This window comes from Chaetura pelagica, unplaced genomic scaffold (genome assembly GCF_000747805.2).
Source record: "Chaetura pelagica isolate M959 unplaced genomic scaffold, ChaPel_1.0 scaffold9, whole genome shotgun sequence".
Taxonomy (NCBI): domain Eukaryota; kingdom Metazoa; phylum Chordata; class Aves; order Apodiformes; family Apodidae; genus Chaetura; species Chaetura pelagica.
The window spans coordinates 312,091-334,480 of NW_009954494.1; the positions used below are offsets into that span (position 1 = coordinate 312,091).

Consider the following 22,390-nt stretch of genomic DNA (forward strand, 5'->3'; position numbering starts at 1 on the left):
TCTTTGCCATTTGAAAAACTGAACTGCTCTTTTATGCTTATAAAAATAATAAAAGAAAAAAACACCACTGATTCAATAACCAGGTCAAACTGCCTATAGAATACTCCTGCAAACATTTTCTAAAAACTGTGATCATCACTGGAAATAGTAACTTGCAAGATTCAGTATATTGACAATACCTACAAATTAAGACAACTCCAGTCAAAAAGCTAGCAGTTTTCCAAAATGCACCAGGAATGCAGTATATGGCTGTATTTTTTTCCGAGCACAGCATTTCTGTTTTTCTTAATAAAGGATGATTCTCAAAGGTTCTTACATAATAATAAGTGCAGTCCAGATATCATGTATTAATTTAACACAGAACTAACACCACACCAGTCATACCTAGCCTACAGGCTACAGAACATCCTTCAGTGCTTACAGTGTACTCTGCAAGAAGATTCTATCTTGAAATAAATAATGTGGAACTGGCTCTGTGCAGGGTTGATACGAGTCCTTTAACCTCGCTATATTAATCCAGAACTAATTCTTTGTGGGACAAGGTTCACCAAACAGAAATGGAATTTACCTAGCCAATAAAATAAAAAAAAGTGTATCTTTCTCTCATAAAAGAGCAAGTGAAGAGCCTAATCCCTGTCCACAGGATAGAATGCAGTGGACTTTATTTGTCACTCCAAATGCCCTTTTGGAAATTCAGTGTCAGGCTAAAAAAGTCACTGTGCATTAGAACTGTACAGGTAACTGGAAAAGGAGAGACATTCTTGGTTGCTGGCAGAAGAGTACTTCTCACAAATCTAAAGCTTGTTTTCTGATCTGCTAGGTCTGATCTTCAAATTAAAACAGTAAAATACTTACAACATCCTGGGAGGTAATATTCATTAACTTAGTGAATAGTAGAAACTAGGTATTGTGTCCTGTTGCTGTTTTACCATGGACTGCCAAACGTCATCATTACCTCATTTTTCTGTCCTTCATCCCTGACTGTTTTGAACTATTTTAATTCATCTGTCTTCATATCTGGTTGCTGAACACATTGTATTTCTCCCTTTAGCCAGTTATGGCAATGACAACTCTTCTTCAAATGAGGAGATTGAAGAAATAGGAATCAGTAAACACTCATTCTATTAGCTTAAAACACACAGAGTGTAAAACAGACAAAGGAAAAAGAGACACAGCTTGGTGTCTGCTATTTTCTGATTGTTCTGTTGGTATAATTGAAGTTAATTTCAGTTAGGGAACCTTATTTTGCATGTGATTTGTGATTAAATTAATAAAGACAGGTGTATTGCTTAAAGGGAAAATTAAAAGTGACATCTGGATTACATAAGCTTTCAGATTCAAGATTGCATTGTTTCAATACATTATTGACACTTTGTCTAGTGTTTGACTAGTTTAGTAGTCTTCAGATGGGTTTATGTACTGCCATTTGCTTCTAGTTCAGCTAAGGCTCTTGGAAGTAATTACAGTGAAACTCATAGTAGTTTGAATGAAAAAGAGCTGAAGGTAAATCTAAATCAGGGAGGCTGTACCATATGGGATTTTTAGCTGAACAGCCCTCTTTTTTCAGCGAATATTTATATATGCAGTTCATATGTCCAGTTTCATCCGTAACTGAGAAATTGTCTGGATTAGTGGAGACTGAGCTGTCATGCAGCACTGTGCTTATAAGAAATGCTTTTGACCATCTCCAGCTGCCTTATAGATCATCTTTTCCTGACAGGAGATGACCTAGCTTTTGTTGGGTCTTTTCCCTGCTGCTTCACAGCTTGAATAAACCAATGCAGCCAGCCTGTTAATAAGGCCACTCATTCTTACGAAGTTTTAGGTAGCAAATAATATGCTTATGAGATGACAGTGGCATGGATCACATGTCTGCAGCAGGAAGTCTTTCCCTTTTTTTGGTCTGTCTTCTTATAGTCTCTTTAGCTTCAAGTTAAAGATCCAAGTGCTTTATCTTACACATTCTTGCTGGCCAGAGTGTAACACATCAGAAAGACCATGAAGCTTGTTTGGGCAGTGTCTGGAGCTCTCCCAGGACTGCTCTGGCAGGTGGTGGCAGGTATGAATTTTTTGGGCCCTGAATTCTTCATCATAAATGCACAGCTGCATTTACATGTAAAGTGAAAACTGAAACAAAGCTTTCCGCGACTGTGAGGGGAGGTGGTAAGAGGCATCAAACCACCTGTGCCAGATGTTGAAAATACTGCTTAGAGCAGTGTTCTGCTGGGAGGCTCTCTACTGTCTTCATAATAGAAGTGATACAGGAAGCTAAGAAGAATGGAATGAAAATTCAGGCAACTTCAGGATTTTCGGTATAGTGTCTTTTTGCCTTTAGAGCATTATCTACTAGTAGTTTTGCAGCAATCCTATGAATGGTTGCTTTAAGTGTGGGGTTGACTGTTGGAAAATTTTGCTGTATAAATAGCATTGTTTGTTGTGCTTCAGTGGTTTTTGTATCAAGTTTGCTCAGTTTGCCATTAAGACAGTTTTTTTTCTAGCTTTTAGCCTTCCAAGCTTGGCTTGCCTTTCCACAATGGAGTTACGTTCTTGGCTCAAGACATTTCTTTGCAGATTAAAGTTTAAAAGGCTAAGTCTTGATCCGTTGCAATTTTCATGCAGCGTCAGCTGAGCTGCACAGGTTGTTCCACCAGTGATCTTGCAACTGGAATTCCAGAGCTCTGCTCATCAGCAAATGTACTTCTAATTCAAACTTAGGCTGTTTGTTGTGGTTTTTTTTAAACCAACAATAGTAAAACAAAACAAATGTATATAGATTTTGCCAGTCAAAAGTAGATCAAATGCTTTTTTTGTTGGATTCCCCCCAATAAAATTGTATGTTTTAGACACTTCTCAGGTCAGATCTTTACTTCAGTCCATTGTTAACTCAGAAATAGACAATTCGAAGCTTTAATATGGTAGCAAGCATGAGTAATAAAACCCAAGCCAAACAGCAGTTGAAGGATTATGTGTGAGATACAGAAAACTTGGTAGCTGTTAATGGTCTCTGAGGATGACATCTGTGAAAAGTTAACTTTTTTGGATGGTTGTGTGGAAGGCTAGACAAGAGAAGCAATTCCAGGACTGTGATTATATACAGAGGCTTTCAGGATCTTAAAATGCCCCTTGCCTCAGTTATTACATACAGTGACAAAACATCGGAACCGTGTCTAAGAGAATGCTGATTATTCAATACTGGCACTTGCAAGCTTAATAGAAATTTCAAGTGAAAAAATATTTAATATGTACTATTAGTGATCTTGCAAATTCAGAATAATTTTCCTTTCTTTTTCTTGTTGTTTTGTAGCTGCTGTTGGCTTTCTGACAGTTTCCAGTGTCATTACCATGTCAGCCCCTTTCTTTCTGGGAAAAGTTATTGATATTATTTATACAAATCCCAGTGAAGACTTAACTGACAGCCTGACCAGCCTGTGTGCCTTGCTGAGTGGAATCTTTTTATGTGGTGCTGCTGCTAATGCTACTCGTGTCTACCTCATGCAGACTTCAGGTAAAAACAGAAACAAAATGTTGTACTGAGAGTCATCTTTTTTTCACAGAGTCAGGGTATCTAATGAACTGAAATAAATTATTGGTACTGGCTGAGATCTTCTTGGAATCCATAGGGTTTTTAACCAGATCAAAGGTGCAAAGGTAAGTCTGCTGGAATAATTATTAATTTTATTTACTGTTATGTGACATCTTAAAGCTCACTCTCTTCTGCTATATTAAAACTCTGTAACATGACTTGTTCAGTACTTTGTAATCCTGTGATTTTTCTATTGTTGCTGTCTATGTAAAGTGTTTTGTGCTGTGCTTGACTGACTTCTGTTTCTGACAGGACAAAGGATTGTGAAGCGTTTGAGAACAAGCCTGTTCTCCTCTATTCTGAAGCAAGAAACGGCTTTCTTTGACAAGACCAGAACAGGGGAGCTGATAAACCGCTTATCTTCAGATACAGCCCTCTTGGGCCGTTCAGTGACTGAAAACCTTTCAGATGGGCTGAGGGCAGGAGCACAAGCATCTGTGGGGGTTGGAATGATGGTAGGGTGGTCTCTTCCCTGCTTGTCACTTCTAGTTTCAAGTTTGTTTCAGTTCTGTTAGGTAATGTGTGAATGTGATTCAGTCCAGAAACTGTTGTGTGTTCTTGGATACAAGTGTATTTTTACCTGTCACCTACAGTAACTTTTATTTACTACACTGCAATAGATGATGTGCCTATAGCCACTTGATACTTACTTAAAAGCCAAAATATGTAGAATGAAGGTTTGAAATGTACTACTGTTGCTGCCCAGATTTATCAAGCAAAGTATAGGAGGCAAATAGCTTAACTCTGTTCTTACTGAAGATACTAAAATCATTGATAACATGATTTTAGGTTGTAGGTAAAACAGGGTGTGAAGGGCCTCATGTGAAAATCATTGAATTGGGTTGATTGTGGCTAAAGTCTAGGTGAGCGAAGGCAGTGCTGAATATCAATTTGCTGTTGAGTACTTTTACAAGTGTTAGTCTATCTGCTTTAGTCTGTCAGTAAGGAATATGTTTAAGTATGAAGCTTGTTTAATAAAAGCTTCAGTGCAGTGCCTCACTTAATATTCCTTGGTGGTCAGATAATTTACATAAACACTTTACTTCTTTTGCTGCTTTATGTGGCATTAATTTTACTATGTTTATTAATAAAACATACATTGGTGGCAATTATTTTAAATGAAAGTCTGGTAATTCTGCTGTCTACCTGCAGTTAAAAGCAGATAGCAAAAAGTCTCCTCATAAAATAAATTTCCAAGATTGATGTTATTAGAAGCTGTTAAGAGTTTCCACTATCAAGCTTTAAAGCTTTAATTCCTTGTGACTGATACGAGTTGTGGCTTTCTGTATTTATCTAAGAAAACAGAGTCTAAGATTATATCTTACCATAGATTAACTGGAATAACTTTACATAAGGCATCCTACTCAAAAATGCTGCCATGATGCAGTGTTAAAAGGTGGACCATAAGAATTTGGACAGAAATAAGACAGTATTATGAAATAATTACAAAGTCTGTCAATTAAGTAAATTTTTACTTTTTCTGGAGAGTTTTCTGTTTTGAATACAGAAAGGAAGATGAAGTGAAATGACATTAGATCTTATTTCAAGAAATCTTACTAAAATAATCTGTTCAGGATCTTTGATGATCATTGTTGTTATTAGTCATGAGGTTTTGCAACAGTAAATTAAATCCGTTATTCCAGGTTATGAGCATATGTGGGTGCTAGGAACACTGGTTACTCCATCTGTTCCTTGGTTGCCCAGAAGTAGGGTACAATATTTCTCTAGTTAAACTTTCTGTATTGCACCATCTTTTAAAAAGTTTTGAAAGCTCTTTAGAAGCTATATAATAGCTTATGTCTTTCAGCATCCCCAAGAGATTTCCTAGTAGGCCTGGTTACTGGCAGGTTAAGAGACTTGGCTAAGACCACACAGAGAACCAGTGAGAAAGCTATAAATTAAATCCAGACCCCTTTGCTTATAACCCTTTGTTCTAACCGTGGGATATATTCCCCAAACACTGTGGAGGAATGGATGTTTTGCTGGAAGAAACAAAACATGACAAATGAAAGCATGGCAGCACTAAATTACAATCCTACTAGTTTTAGAAAACTATTGAGAGAAGCTGCACTTCAGTGCTCGAGTGGGTTATTTTTATTCTGAATGTTAACCCCTGACACATACCTTCTTCTTCTAGTTTTTTGTGTCTCCTAGCCTTGCTGCATTTGTTCTGAGTGTTGTGCCACCCTTGGCTGTCCTGGCTGTAATTTATGGAAGATACTTGCGAAAACTTACTAAAATGACCCAAGATTCTCTTGCAGAAGCAACACAGGTAAACTTTTAACAGACACTTCAAAGGTGCTCTAGTATATTTAAGTTAATGTATCTGAAGTTCCAGATCTTCTGAAGAGAACTGTACTGTTCATTGCCCTAAGGCATACTGAGCCTATAGTTCTGGACCTGAACAGTATGAAAGGTAAACTTTAGTAACACTTACTCATAGATCTCAAGAGCAACCATGCTTTGTGAAGAGCTGTCCATAACAATATAATGGGGAGGTACCAGGCCTTGGGAATTTTGAAATGTAGGAGAGGATAAGGAAAATAGGCTTTAGCTGTCTTGAGAGCATAAAAAAAAAGAAAATCAATGTATGAAGTCCTGTATAATTTAGTACCTGGGTTTGAGCAACACTGTTCTTGAACTGTGAGATTGAAGCCATCAGAAGTGTCCTAGATGGATCCATCTTTTAAAAAAAATTTTGCTAGCATATACTTCCTTGGAATGAATCCATGTTTCACTGTATTGTCAGGTCTTTAATGTTTATGACACTTGAAATTTTTTAAACTTCTCTAGGCTTCTCTGCACATACCTAGATATTTGGGAGGAAAATCAAGGAAGCTGTTGTTTCTAAAGAGGCTGTTATAGAGGGGCCTTTATTGTGTTTGCAGACTGCACTGAAATATTGCAAAGCACTATCAGAGAAACAGTAGTGAGAGACCCTTTTTCTCACAGGTTGAGAGTGGGGAAAAACTGTCAGAAACTAGGAAGGACTAGTTAAAATGCCATAGTTGTTCTGTGTAGGACTTCTGCAAACTGACTGTGCAGAAGGAAGATTAGCTCTTTTCTGTTTATCTTCATCATCCTGAGTTGAAAGGAAACTCATACCTTTGTAAAACAGGTGTGAAGCTTCACATGAATGAGCAGTTTTAGTATTCTATTCAAATTTTCAGGTAGAATGGGGAATGGAGGAAAGAAAATTATATTTTTATAGCATATTTTTACTCACAAAAGGGAGACTTGTTTGTTGTAAGACCATCACAGTGTCTCCTAAAAACTTAGTCTAATTGGTTACAATTGAGGTAATTTTAGAATTAATACTTTATGGTTTAGAAGTTAAAATAAAATACTGAGTTGAAATGGGACATTACTAGTTAATCTAAATTAATTACCAGTGTTCCTTTGATCAAATGAGTGGAATTGTTTTGGGAAATATGTGCAGGTATTCTTGCATGATTTAGTGTAGAATAGAATATTTTTATTTTTCTCCTCCCCGTGTTGTTATTGCAAGTTTGTGTGATTAGTAACCTTATTTGTTGTTCACATCAAATTAAGAGGGGTTTTTTAAGACTAATTTTATATTTTTCTTTCTCTGCTAGCACTTGAGTCAAGGTAATCTTGAAGCTCTTTTTAAACTGCCTGGGCATGTAATTTAACAGAATGAAAATAAAAAAGGGGGGGAGGGGAGTAGGACGACATGAGAATTTTTCCATTGATATCCAAAGGCATGTATTTGGAGATCAGTGTAGTGATGCTGGTTTAATTATGAAATCTTCTGTAATATGAACATTCCAAATTGTGTGTCTTTGTGTATTTGTTTTGTTCTTTGCTTTAATGCAGTTAGCTGAAGAGCGTATTGGAAACATTAGAACAGTTCGAGCTTTTGGACAAGAAGTAGCTGAAATGGAGAAGTATACAAATAAAGTTGATTATGTGCTACAACTGGCTAAAAAAGAGGCACTAGTTCGGGCAGGCTTCTTTGGAGCAGTAAGTATATTTTGATGAAAGTAAACCAACCATGTTATGCCAATTATTTTTAAATTAATGAGGATAGTTACAAATCTGCGAGTAAATTATTTGAGTGTAAATTGAACCTACATGAAACTGTAGGAAGACTGGACTTTAATCAGTCTAAATTGCTGCATTGCTAAATGGCCACATCTGGAATATTGTGTCCAGTTTGGGTCCCTCAGTTCAAGAAGGACAGGGAAGTGTTTGAAAGAGTACAGCACAGAGCCACAAAGATGATTGAGGGAGTGGAACATCTCCCTTATGAGGAAAGGCTGAGGGAGCTGGGCCTCTTTAGCTTGGAGGAGATTGAGGCGACCTCATCAATGTTTACAAATATGTAAAGGGTGAATGTCAGGAAGACAGAACCAGGCTCTTCTCAGTGATGTCCAATGATAGGACAAGGGACAGTGTGTACAAGCTGGAGCACAGGAGATTCCTCGTAAACATAAGGAAGAACTTCTTTACTGAGAGTGACAGAGCACTGGAACAGGCTGCCCAGAGAGGTTGTGGAGTCTCCTTTGCTGGAGACATTCAAAACCTGCCTGGACGTGTTCTGTGTGATGTGCTCTAGGTGATCCTGCGCTGGCAGGGGGGTTGGACTAGATGATCTTTTGAGGTCCCTTCCAACCCCCAAGATTCCGTGAAACTGCACCTCAAGATACACGTGGTATGAGAAAGCCAGCTTGAATCTGTTTCTTCCCCACACCCCTGTAGCTTGATACTACTTGGTAGTATGAGCCCATACCTCCTATTCAGGGGACTAAACCAGTGGAAAACGTATCCCACCCTTAGCCTGTACAAGTTTGGCTTCCTGATGACATGAGCATCAATGCAAAGGAAGCTGGGAAGTGCACAGATGGGGGAGGGAGGGTGGGATTGCATTTTTCCAGGACAATTTGCAGTGAGTTTGCCTAATAGTGTTCTAAAACTGCCACATAACGGCAGACTTTCAACTCTTCTCCTTTAATGATGGCTGAGAATAATGTTTGGTGTTCCTTTCCATCTTGGAGAAAAAAAAAAGGAATTGCTTGCTTTTTTAATGCTTGTTGGATAGCACAGTGCAGTGCCGCTGGATGGCTGTTGGCTGGGTTTGCCTTAGAATTGGTTTTGTTCAAATTCAACTCAGTCCTCTAAAAGATACCAACATTATGGGAATTCTTTAGGAGGGAAATTCGGAAACAACATTTTAGAGCGTGAAATATAAGATGTATGTGACAAATTCTGCCTTTTCCTCTTTTTCCTTAGACTGGCCTTTCTGGAAACTTAATTGTCCTCTCAGTCTTATACAAAGGAGGATTACTAATGGGCAGTGCCTACATGACAGTTGGTGAACTCTCATCTTTCCTAATGTATGCTTTCTGGGTTGGAATAAGCATTGGAGGTATGGAATGAGAAATTAGATATATTTTTTTTCAGTTCAAAGCATTACAGTCAGTATGGGGGCAGAAGGGAAGAAGCTCTTAAAAGATGTGGCTGTCTTAAAAAGTCTATGGCAAGTTATCTTCCCAGGAAATCATACATATGTTTGTTGGGTTTTTTTCTCTGAAGAGTTAATGAAAACAACTTAACTTGTAACTTAATCTTAAGCCTTCAATTTTCCCAAAGGAATAAAGGTTATTTTTTTTTCAATGTGTGTATGTGATAGATACATATTACTTTTACATTCTTTGGGTCTAAAATGAGATACTTGGTATATTATGTAGCGAAAGAATACTGGTATTTTTTACAAAATATGGGTTTGTGCTAAACATACTCTAGTTAGAAAGGCATGTAGAATTTACCTGTAATTTAGTGCAGATTGTCATGAACTGGAAGAATAAGTGCAGTGCCAGCAATACACTACAGAAATTACCAACCTTTTTTTTTTTCCCCTTACTGACTGACTCCTCCTTGAAGCCTAGACTCTGTAATCTACTGGCCCAGAAACAACTGTTCATCTTTTTGACAGAGTAGTCACTACTGCACACAGGCAAAAATGAAGATAAGGTAGTTTGAAGTTTGACAACTGATTATAAGGGTTCTTCTTTAAAATGAGTCTGTTACTTCTGATAGACCAGCAGGGCAGTCCAGCTCATCTGTACTCTTCTAAGATGAAGCTTGCTGTCATGGGAAGCAAAAAAGATGTGCTGGAGAGCAAAATTCACAAAACCTGCTTCCTTGGATATAAAAATTCCATTGGTACCTGTTCCAACTACTGAAACCCTTTCTTCTCTGCTTAAATAATTTAAATTTGATCAACAGATGGATAGCTAGCACTTAGAAACACTGATAAAATGTAATTGAATTAGCTTTTATTTGTAATAAAAACATACTTTAAAATTCTACTTAAGATTATTAAAGAATGTAGTTCTGCACAAAGCTCGTTCTCATGGGGACTCTGAAGTAATGGTGTCTTACCCCAAGAGGCCTTCCTCCCTTGAAGCCTACAAAGTATATAAATCTTCAGAGTGCTCAGTCTGCTCGGTATGTGTCATCATCAATACAGGCAGGAGTTCATGTAATGAACTGTAAAGTTCACTGCGTAATTTGAGACTTTGCCTTTTTTTGTTGCAACAGTTTGCTGTATTTTCTACCAAATATTGAAGACAGGTCAAGAAAATGAAAAATATTTTTCTAATTAGAATTTGATGTCCATATTATGTAATGCTTTTTTATGAGTGCCTGTGAATTTGCAAACTTCAGTGTCTTGGTTTCAGGTTGTTCCCTGAGACTCGTACCTTCTTCCTTGAGCCCTCCTCGAGGATATAGATGCTTTGGCTCTTTTCTCCAAGCAGCTTCTCACCATGGCTACTGCTTTGTGTTGCAAGCTTTCCCATAGTCCTCAGCAGCAGCATGAAGAAATACCCTGTTTGTAGTTATAGACTTATGAACTTGTGCTGCGCTTGTTGCTCTGCAAGAATAAACCAGTAAACCTATTTTCATAGACCTTGGGTTTTCTGCCCTCCTGAGAGAATTCTGAACACTTTAAGGTGGAAGTGGTTTATTCTGTATGTTTATTCTGTTATAATTTAGAGATTTTGAAATGGGTTACTCTAATTTGAAGGACACAAAAACTGAAATAAGTAATTTTATATGTGTCTTACTCCACTTTTCCTTCTAGGTTGGTTTCTGTGTTTATTTCAGCTGAAATGCCCTTCATCCAAGCCAGCTCCAAGGAGAATCTCACAGCTGCTAAGAGCTGGGGCCCAGTGCTCTATGCAAGCCTTTTCCTTAGATTTTGCTTTCTGCAGTAATATTTGAAGCACACTGACTTGGGAGAGACATTGTGGAGTCTCCTTCATTGGAGACGTTCAAAACCTGCCAGGACACGTTTCTGTGTGATGTGCTCTGGGTGACCCTGCTCTGGCAGGGGGGTTGGACTAGATGGTCTTTCGAGGTCCCTTCCAACCCCTAGGATACTGTGATTCTGTGATTTATGTATATTTTCCATTATCTATGTAGATTTTCAAGTGTTAGTTCAGTCTTAGGTTTTGTGCTCTCCCAGCCAGGAATTTGTATAGCAGAATAACCCTACCTGACAAAGAGGGGCGTTCAGAGTGCTCTGTTCTACTGAATGGTTTTGAAAATATAGCTGCTTGGATGCAAGGTTATTTCTCTAAAGCTGGATGCTGTTCTTCCTGACAGATGAATGAAAAAGGGTTGCTTTGCTTTTGAGTATACACAAGTGTGCATGGATTAATTCTTTTTCTTTTCCTTTTTTTTTTTTTTCAGAATGATTTGTTTTACAGCTGTAAATAAGAATGGTCAATAAGGGTTATTGGTAGTTCTGAAGTGAGACTAGGTAGAATTTAAATCAATGTGTCTTATAAAGTGTTAGAGAAAAAGATGCCCTACATACCTGATACTTCAATGCTGGTGATGAAAAGTACAATGCAAATGTAATGTCTCCTATGTCTTCCATTCCATATGGATACAGAATACTGGTCTACTTTTTTTTAGGCCTGAGTTCCTTTTATTCCGAACTAATGAAAGGACTAGGTGCTGGTGGCCGTCTGTGGGAACTTATTGAAAGGAAACCTCAGCTCCCATTTAATGGTAAGTCCTTGGTTTGTTATTGTTCATAGGTTGATTTATTTTTTTTTTCTCATATTGCTCACCAGTACTTCAGAAAGAGGGCTAGTACCAACTTACACTCTTTTGAAAGAAACTCGATACAGTAGAAATTCTTCTGACTTTTCCTAATTATGAAACAAATGATGAAGATTTCCTTCAGTCAGAAGTTTTAGAAGCTGAAAATTTAGTGGGTTTTATTTCCATTTAAATAATTCAGAATATTTAGTAATATTTAAATGCAGTCAATAAAAATATATTGCCAGCAACACCTTATTTACAGTTTTATTGTTTGGAAACCAGACTACACCTTCCAGTATAGAGTATATTTTGTATAAACAGCATTTACTTGTCTCCATCAAAGTAGTTCAATGAGCTGCTTGTAGAAGATGCTTTCTGTGTGAATTGCTCTTTTATTTAATCGTTTGCATGCCACTAAGCAAGTCATATATGAGTTTTCACTAGCTCTGTATGCTGTTAAGAAATCCAATATAGCAGAGCCCACATGAGCTGTCCACACTGTAGTTTATGTCTAGGTTTTGTATGGTCCTCTAATTTAGAAACATTCAAGGGCTGCTGCAAGAGTATGAGTAGGAAAAGAACAGATTTTTTTGAGTGAGCTCTGGCTTTAGGGAATAGTTTTATCTTTTGAGGTGGTTCACACAAAGAGGTTCTTTCGAAAGGCTGTGCTTCTAATTTCTGTTCTGCTTTTATCTCCCTGCACTGGAATTCCTCGAGTTCTTAATCTGATGGACACCAAGTCACAGTCTGGCCTCTGTCTCATTTCTCTTGATAGCTGCAAGCCTGCCTGTAGGATGCTTTTCAATGTGTGTAGACTTCACATAGCCTGTGAAAAGAAACAATATTGTCTCCAGTGGATGGAGACAGGGTTAAAATTGCAGCCATTTGTCAAAAAGTTAATTACCAGCTGGCTAATGAAGGGATTGCTGCACACTCTTGTCTTTAGCAATGAAGCCAGCTTAAACTTGCTGCCATGATTTGCTGTGCCCTTCAGAGACCTAGTGCAACTGTTGATTTCATCATCATTTGGATATGATTTTTTTTTATATATGATTATGTGTTTTTTTAAATTTGCATTATTTCAGTGGTCTTCATCTTTATAGTGGCCCCAGTACAGAATGAGTATTGAGGCAGAAGTTTTCTTTCCCACTGCAAATGTTGATTTGTTCAATTATACCAATAGTGACATCAAGAAAATGGTATTTATTTTATAGCCCTAACATAAATCAGACAAAATTTCAGACCTCCATGTAGCATAGGCTTCCAGTAAGCTTCTTTTGAGTTTTCTTTCAGTATAAACTAAATACATAGGAAAGGATATAAACTTTTGTTTCAAAAAATCATTATAGTTGATTCCTGGTTCATCAGACAGTGAAACCAAGAGACTGTTTCTTTTACTGTCCAAACCCACTTGAAACAACTTCTCTCTTACCTATTTATGTTTTATTTTCATGGAACTCCAGCTGTTGTTTGTGACAACAAATATCTTGGGAACAAATGGCAATGTCTTTTTTTCTTGTATCTGGAATGCAAAAAAGAAACAAGCACAATCCTGGATATAGGTTTTAGATATTTACACAGTAATATATAGAGGAAGGACTTGTGGTAGCAGACTTCCTGTATTGCAGTAGATTTCAGTGTTTCAGGCCATGGAATAGACACTACAACAACTGAAACAGAGAATCAAGATAAGCAATTACTTGTTACTTTCATGATAGTAATGATTATGCTGCTAGCACAGGATTTAACAAATGCATTTCTTTTCCCAAAGGGAGATTTACAGACCATTGTGCCTTTACCTAACAAACAAGTTACAATGTGTATGTCCATGGATTAAAGTCAGTGAAGAGTCTGAAATTTTATGCTTGTGCCTTTGCCAATTCTGTGCTATTGCCATTAAACTGAAGCCTAGAGAAGAGGCAGGAATCTGGGAAGAAGAAAAGTGAAATAAATTATTTGCTATAGGAACAGCAGGACTAGTTAAATCTTGATTGCTAGTGATGCGTGTTAGTGTTTCCTGTCTACAGTTACTGTTTAACTAAACACGGGCATGTGCTACCATGTGCTGTGGCTACTTGGGGGTTCCTCACATGGTCCATCTGAAAAAAATTAAGGGTTTTGAGTTGCATGTCTTTGGCATGAACAGGCACTACTGGGTGTTGCTCTGGTGCTGCCAGTTTTCACAAAACTGGCAGGAGCTTTTGTCAGTGAGACTCTGTCCTTTGGCAATGCAACATCACTGTCCAGTTAGTTTGCTTTGTATGGATATGTGTTGCTGGGATTTAACAGGGCATGAAGAAATTGTGTTTCTTTGTCTTAACCTGTTTATAAGCTTTTTCTAGTACTGACAATCTTTTAAGGTAATTGTTTAAATCAAATGCTGTGCTCCAGAAAGAAGCTAGTTTTATTTAACATGGGCAATAGTTTATTCAAGGTGGTTTATTATGGTGTTTCAGAAACAGAAATTTTATCTTCAGTGAACAGTTGCCTTAAAATTATGCCTCTGATTGGTCTTTGAATACACTGTTTCCTGAATTCATTGAACATCCTTTCCATTTAAAAAAAAAAATAAATAATATATATACAAAGTTGACATTAATGCAACAAACATAGCAGCAGCTTTAATCCAGTGATAGCCTTTGCTTAAAAGCTACACAGTTAACAGGCAGTGGAGAGGGAACTGCTCTTGTTGAAAGAGGAGGGTGTTTCAGGTGGCTTTTGTGAAAGGGCAGCAAGTTATTTGCAATGTTTATCTTTTTGCATCTGTTCTATGGCAACAGGACTTTGGCCTTGAACATTGCCATTTTGTTTCATTGCTCCTAATTGACAAGACTTAAATTGTTTATAGTATGTTTCAAATTTCAGATAATTACACTAGAAGTGAACATTGTTAGGTGTTAGCAAGATGCAAATTTTCCATGTTGCTGTAGGTAGCCTACAGGTTCACTGCTTGTGAAATTGCATTTGGGAAGGAGTGGTGTACCACACTGATTCAGTCATGGCTGAAATAGAAACCCTGTGGTCCTGAATTGTGGTTTGCAGCTATCCCTAGATTTACAGTGGAGGTAGATATTTCTGTTATGTGCCTGTATATCAAATTCTAGGAGTGCTGAGCTGATTTTTTTTGGTGGTTCCTGTTCACATTTCTGTGTTTTATTCTTTGTCACACAGACGGAATCATATTAGGCAAAGACACATTCAGAGGTGCTTTGGAATTCAAAGATGTTCAGTTTGCATATCCAACACGTCCAGAAACATCAATTTTCAAAGATTTTAGCCTTTCCATTCCAGCTGGCTCTGTTATGGCTCTGGTTGGCCCAAGTGGTACAGGGAAATCAACAATCGTATCCCTTCTGCTGAGGCTGTATGATCCTACCTCAGGTATGTTTTGTGTGTTGCTCTCATTCATGACAAATGAGGCTTTGCATCTCAGATACCTTATAAAACATCAGGGTTCCTGTGCTTGAGGTCCTGATACGATTATTCCATCAATGCACCAAGCTTCCCTCTGGAGTGTATGGTTAGCTTGCAGTAGTGCCTGCATAGCTTTGCATTTCTGATCCACCAGTACATGATTCCCCAGGGTCTCTTCTTTCTGCCTCTTTCCAGTACTTGTCAAACACACCTGACTTTACTGTTTCTTCATTTAAGGTACTATCACCATTGATGGCTTTGATATCCGTCAGCTAAATCCACTGTGGTTCAGGACAAAGATTGGAACAGTCAGTCAGGTAAGGAAGAAAAAAAATTCTAAGTGAATGAAATAATTTTGTGTAATTGATGAGGTGTGCCTCAGTTTTCAGCTTTTAAACTCATAACTGCTGTTGTGCATGCTTTATTCTAAAAATAATTATTTTGAGCTAATTCCATTATTCTGTAGTCTGTTTTTACATGATCACAGAGATTCCAAATACTAGCTTGAAAGAAAAGTGTGCATGTGGACATTGGAAAGTATATTGTCAGAAATGGCATAGGTGTGATCATCTTGATGTTTGCTCTGAAAAATAAAAAAAAAGCCTCATGTTTAATCACATTTTGCGTTAATGGAAGTTACACAATTATATTTTACACAACCATTTGAAAACTGACCTTCTGTGCTCTGTGTTGTTTCCAGGCAAACACAATTCCAATATGAAAGCATGAACATTCAGCACTGTTGTTGCTTACTCTCATATTGCCCTATCCTTAGCAATGCCCAGACATTGAAAGTACAGAAGGATGTCCAGTGGTCTTTGAAAAATAAAATATTTGATCAATTAAACTATGTATGTTCCTTCCGTCATCTCCCCAAATGCTTCACAGTGCAATTAACTGTTAGGTTGATGTTCTGATTAAAAGCATTAAGGATAACTGGGTGCATGTTGCATTTCAAACTATCTGCTTTATGTAATAATGGCACCAAAAACTTTTGTGCAAAAATTATCTTCCTGTTGGCCCATTAGCATAATTCTTTCTGAGTATTTGTATTTCACTTGTGTTACTAGTTGGAGATTAATACTGGTATTGATGCTGTAGCATGCCTCTATTTTATAAAAAGAGCAGACTTGTTTCAGACCTTTTCCTGTTGTACATCACTTGTCCTATCTGCCAGTCCTCTGTGTTAAGCTTTATCATAAATTAAATGCACAAAATTATATGAAATCTGTGTAGACACTGTTAAAAGAAGAAACATCATTGTTGCAAATGATGATACATTGTAGAGTACAAAGAGGGGCATTGCTGATGTTTGGATGAATAGTTCTTTCTAAACTCTTCCTCAGCTATTAGAAATTGAAGGTTATGTAACATTTTGTCAGCTAAAAAAGCAACTTATTTTTTATTTGGTTTGAACGACCCATTTTGGTGTTAGGAGAGAGTTTTTTAATTGTTTTATTTAATTAGCTTACATATTCTTTTGTATACATATAAAAAAAGGAATGCTGTATACATATGAAAAATTATGTATAGACAATACAGGCATGTAAATACAGAGCTACCATATTAGTTAATATTTTTAATTTATCAGGAACCAATTCTGTTCTCCTGTTCCATTGCTGAAAATATTGCCTATGGTGCAGAGGATCCTTCTACTGTGACTGCAGAGGAGATTCAGAAAGTTGCTGAAATAGCTAACGCTGCTGGCTTTATCAGAGATTTTCCCAAAGGCTTTGACACTGTAGTTGGAGAAAAAGGCATTCTGCTTTCAGGTATGTCTTTAAAAAACATATGTTTTAAAAATCTTGATACTATAGAGTGAAGTAAAAATTATATTATTTTTTGTTACCAGTTTTTTTTCTCCAACTCATAGCCTGCAATAAGTATTTTTTAAAAACCCTCTATCATTTCCATTTGCCCATGAAAGGACATGTGCCTAATTCTGTTCAGCCTGGGCATTCAGTTAAAATTCTTTCACATTTGTTTTCCTATTTCAATTTACTGAGATTTTCCCCCTAGGTGGACAGAAGCAACGAATTGCAATTGCTCGAGCTCTGCTCAAGGTGAGCCAGCACCCAAATAGCTATTTAAATACTTTGTGGGGAGGCAGGAAGGTTTAAAAAGGAGGAGGCTTTTCAATGGGAGAGGTGGAAAAATTTTCTAAAAGGAAAATTGTATCTCTTACATTAATGAGGGAGTTTGAAAGGGCCGAGTGGTTTAACTGAAGACCATTTGCTTACGTAAGTGTTTCCTTCTTCCTGCCTTTCAGTCACGTTTGTTGATAGTTCTTGCCACAACTGATGGTAAATCATTGTATAATGGATCACTTTCATAAGTCCAGGTCAAGCATGAAGGAAGACTTTAAGAATAAGGTGTTAGTAAACTCTTACATGGCAATTCAGTCTTTGTGTTCAGATCTCTGGCACTCATGGGTTGGTTTCTCTGGGTTGCAGCTTACCAGCACTATTGCTGCCCTGTCTTGGCTTCAAGGGGAGCTGATCTGGGTTTGGTACCAGATGCCATTTCAGGCACAATGTTGTGTCATTGTTTTCTTTAAGGGATGGCATGGCTCTAGCTTTATGGCAGGCTACATGCTGTGCAAATTTGAGAAGTCTTCTGAGGATCAGAAGGACATTGAGTTTGGTTAAAGGATGAGACATAGGGCTTCAGAGGAGGCAGTTTGGGACTGGTGCTTAGCGGGAAGTTGTGAGCCTTGCTTATATTCAGCTTACATTCAGGTTAAGCCACACAAGTGTCACAGAGTCATCATGGTTGGAAAGGACCTCTGACATCACAGAGTCCAACCATCAACACAAAAAAAACCCCCAAACACAAGCAACCACACACACTCCACCAAAAAACACCCACAGAAAAACCCCATGACCTCGGCCATTAGACCATGTCCTGAAGTGCCACATCTACACATTTCTTGAATACCTCCAGGGATGGAGACTCAACCACCTCCCTGGGCAGGGTGTTCCAGAGCCTGACCTCTCTTTCAGTAAATAAATTCTTCCTAATACCCAATCTAAACTTCCCCTGCCACAACTTCAGGCCATTCCCTCTGGTCCTTTCATCTCTGTAGCATCCTAGCAAGGCCAGTTCTGCTAGATCACCAGGAATTTTTCATTATACCAGTTTTCTTTTATAGGAATGCAGAAAAGCTGATTGCACTTCAGACAAGTACAGTTAATGGGAGTAGAGACTTTCTTGGGGGGAGGGGTGGGGGAACAGAATAAAAAAAAGCTTTAAAAAATACATGAGTAGATGCTATATATGTGATTAGGGGTTCAGTGGAGTCTCCTCACTTCGGATAAGGTCTGAACCTTTTACTGTCAACTTCATCAAGCAAGTTTGGGTTATGTACTGTGTTTTAGAAGAGGCTTCTTAGGGATTTGAGTGCTGGTGACTTTTTACTTTTTAGTTAATTGGCAAGAGTTATTAAATGCTAGTTCTTAAGTACTCTTTTATTTGATATGTGGGTGAAAAATGCACCTAAGAGTAGCAAACAGGAAGCTGAACATTTTTACCACAGTGCTGCCAAGCATGCATTACAAATAATCTCCCACCTTTTTTTTTTTTTTTTTTTGTAGTAGCTTTCAAATAGTGATGAGGTAGCAGTGTTCTGTTACTGCAGTTTGCAAAATTTGAAGATGGAAGAGTGTTGTTTCTGCTTTGTCCTCTTAGCATTTAGATTTCTTAAAAGTAATGCTTTGAATGACACTCACTTATTTTGATGAAATAAGTGCTCTTACTCTTGGAGTTTAAAGCCGTATGAGTCCTCTATTGATAGAAATGTATATACTTGGTCTAACTGCTATTATAACCAATTTTACTTTTTTCTTCAGAATCCTAAAATTCTTCTGTTAGATGAAGCAACAAGGTAAGAAAGAAAATAAATAGGAACTCAGAAATTATCAGTCTGTAACACTAGTATGTGAGGTGTCCTCTCTTTGTTTCTCTGCATGCCCATGCACAAATTATGTAGCCCCTTATTTTTCTCCACCCACAAAAAGAATGTGCTTTCTAGAGTGTGTGAATTGCTTAGGAGACCTGTGATAAAAGCTGTTTATGCAAATTGGAAAGGAGAGCTGGTACAGTATGGTGTCATTTTTATGGAGTTAAATTTGTAATATGTAACTTGATGGTCGAAACCTCTACTTTTTTGTATCTTTAGTCGCAATTAAGATCTCAGTGTTGAAGAGAGATGATTATACTGCAGTATAACTTTTTTCACTGAATTAATTTAGTGTTATTTCTCCATGCATATTTTGGAATATGAGAATATGTAATGCCTATAACTTGGATGTGTGCACTAAGCACACCAGGAAACTTTTGTGCAGCTCCGTTGGTTCAGCTTTACCAACAGTAACAAGGCTTTGCAGTGTTAGCAAAAAAAAAAAAGCCTAGTGTATACAAAACTAACCTGTCTTAAAAGAATGAGTAACCTTCTCTCTCCTCTCCCTGCTTCCTATTTCTTACTAGTGCTTTGGATGCTGAAAATGAGTACCTAGTGCAAGAAGCTCTGGACCGGCTGATGGAAGGGAGGACAGTCCTAATTATTGCTCATCGTCTGTCTACTATTCAGAATGCTGATTTTGTTGCAGTCCTTGGCCAGGGTAAAATTCTTGAATGTGGAAAACATGAGGAGCTACTTGCAAAGCCAAATGGACTTTTCAGAAAACTGATGCAGAAACAAGCTTTTCTTCAGAACAGTGATACTTTGCCATTAGATTTAGAATCCAGAGTAAAGGATGTATTAAAATAAGATGGATGAGAGAATGTATGAATTATGGAGGCTTCCTAACTACAAAGAATATAACTTATGTTTCAGTTATGTAAATGTTATATTTTTCCAAAATGTACAAAATATTCTTTTGAAACTTAAATGTGTTTAAACTTTTTATTGAAAGCTTTTTAATAATTATTGCAACTTTTTAAAATGTCTGTCACACTGAGATAATTTCCGTGTGTAGATTTTTCTGCTTTGTGTTATGTTAATTGAGACCATTTAGTATCTTGATTGCTGTAATGCATTGTATGATGATGTGCTGCATTCTCAAGTAAATTCAGTATATTAAGGATAATTAAATGACAATCCTACTATTTTCATAGCATTGTCTCTTCCCTTCTCAAGGAATTTTTGGTTTCTGTGCTTGTCGGGAGCCTTAAAATGAATTGAATTCAAATCAAATTAATTAAAAAATGCATGACACTAAGGTACTCTGAAAGTTCTGACTTCCACTGCGCTGTGCTCTCAGTTACCATCCATTCTGAAATGTGAAAGTTGATGAACATCACCATCTACAGTTACTGTAAAGAACTACATATGAAAACACATTTTAGAGAGTATGGAAACATGAGCTGGGGGACAGTTCTTTAAAAAACAAACAAAACCAACAAAAAAAGCAAACAAATAAACCCCCTGACTTTTACATAAGGACAAATGAAGTGTATATTAGTATATTAAGTCAGCATAGGAAAGCATAGGAATATCTAAAATTTGCATTCATTTTCTTCCCCTCTCTTATTTTTCCAGTTCTTTAGTTTCACTTCCCTTCTAAGATTACATCCAAAAGAAGTTCTACCTTATTAAGGGCAGTTAATAAAATAATAATATTACATCAATTTGAGTAACTCCAGGAGGGTACATTTGGGAGTAAGGAGCAGGCTTCATGTTTCTAAGATTCTCTTAGAATCTCTCTAGACTTTATCAAGATGCAAAACCACATATATATATATTTTTAATATAATATATATTTTTAATATAAAAAGAGCTAGAAACTTTTCAGGTCACATTAAAACTCATTGAAGCTAGGAAAACTTGCTGCTGCAAAACTTTATTGGCAATAGGAGACATACCTAGTGCTGGGCAAGCTTAAAATGTTTATTGGCTGTGCCATTAATGACATGTTGTGGAACACAGTGAGAATACTGAAGAGATCCCTGTGCTAAGGACTCTCTTATGAGGAACGAAATGGTGCTGATCTCCTCACCTCTTTGTTTAAACATCTGTGTAGTCCCACGAAGCACATAGGGTTAACCAATTAATGAGAATTTTGTTTGCTCTGCCAATGCTGCTGTCCTTTCAAACTGATTATTTTTCAGAACAGGTAGGCAGCTGTTTGTGGCTAGTCTACCCAAGCAGCAATTTCTACACAGGTTTTCAATCCATCTATGAATGAATAAAAACTGGAAGCAAGAAGAATATCAATCCCATACATTCTGAAGTTTTGGCTCTAATGTAAATCCACTGTTTCCATCCTCTTAGTCCAAGTCCTCACTAGGTCAGCGCTGTCAGAATTTCCCACTGGACATTCACCTTTTCACGTGAAAAACAAATACCACGAGTTCAAGAACTCGTTAAGCATAAACGATCTGTGATGAAACTGACACGCAAAGGCTGAGTTGTACCCTCTCTCCTGAAGACGGAGCTCTTGCCGCAGTACTGGGGCAGCAAAAGGCAGCTCAGAAATCCCTGAGGAAGTGTAGAGGAGTGTATAGAGGGTTCAGTTGCCAAAAATAACCGCTCATACTGCATCATCTGAAACATTTCAGAAACAAGACGTGAAGGGGGGCTTTCATGTTTTAAAAGAATAATTTCACTGTTTGTAGGTGTTGAGAAATGTGAGCGGCAGCTTGAATTTTACTCAGTTTTTCTCCATTTATGTGTTCCTGTGTACGTTTTCTCATCTGTTTCTCTTAATGAACGTGGTGATTTAGTATCACTGCAGGCAGTGTAACAGAGAAGGCTGTGTAGAAGGATGCTGCGTTAGTGTGACTGTACGACGAGACTCCACTAAAGCTCACTTTTCTGATAGAATCAGAAGAAGACAGAGTGGCAAAGCGCTCAGTAGGGCCAGATGAGGCACCTTAAGTTTATCTCCTCTGCATTTCAGGTTCTGTCACACTGGACCACAGCCCACACAGAAAGCGTAACTGCAGTGTCTGGTTATTCAGAGAACATTTTTTTTATTTAATTCTGGGAAAATTTTGAATACTCTTACTTAAATCTCTCTCAAGCTAATTAGCGTCACTGTTAATACGCACACAACTCGCCTTCCCGAAGCAGACGGCACAAACACACCCCTGCCCACTGCTCCTTCCCGCACAGACCCACGCGTTTTCTCTTTCAATTTAGTTCCCCTTTAGTGTCAAGTTCCCCTCAAAAGTAAAATCCGACTCTGTATCACGGAACATTTGCTCTGCGTGGTCGTTGCTTATCACAGGTGTGAGACAGGCCGAGGAACGGTCTGCACGGAGCGTGTTTTCTTGGTGGTTTTGGTGTGTGTTTGTTTTTGGGGGGGGTGGGGG

The 22,390-nt window shown here is 37.7% G+C and overlaps 1 protein-coding gene across 1 annotated transcript; it reads left to right on the forward strand.

The window, feature by feature from the left end:
• Window positions 1-1,998: 1,998 nt before the first annotated feature.
• On the forward strand, window positions 1,999-20,158 carry ABCB10 (ATP-binding cassette, sub-family B (MDR/TAP), member 10). Its single transcript, XM_010004545.1, has 13 exons — window positions 1,999-2,059; window positions 3,305-3,505; window positions 3,836-4,038; window positions 5,721-5,855; window positions 7,421-7,567; window positions 8,837-8,972; window positions 11,531-11,626; window positions 14,834-15,043; window positions 15,314-15,393; window positions 16,668-16,848; window positions 17,096-17,139; window positions 18,925-18,959; window positions 19,562-20,158. Exons 1-13 carry the CDS (start codon window positions 1,999-2,001, stop codon window positions 19,842-19,844), a joined length of 1,812 nt encoding a protein of 603 aa, XP_010002847.1. The 3' UTR covers window positions 19,845-20,158.
• Window positions 20,159-22,390: the final 2,232 nt, after the last annotated feature.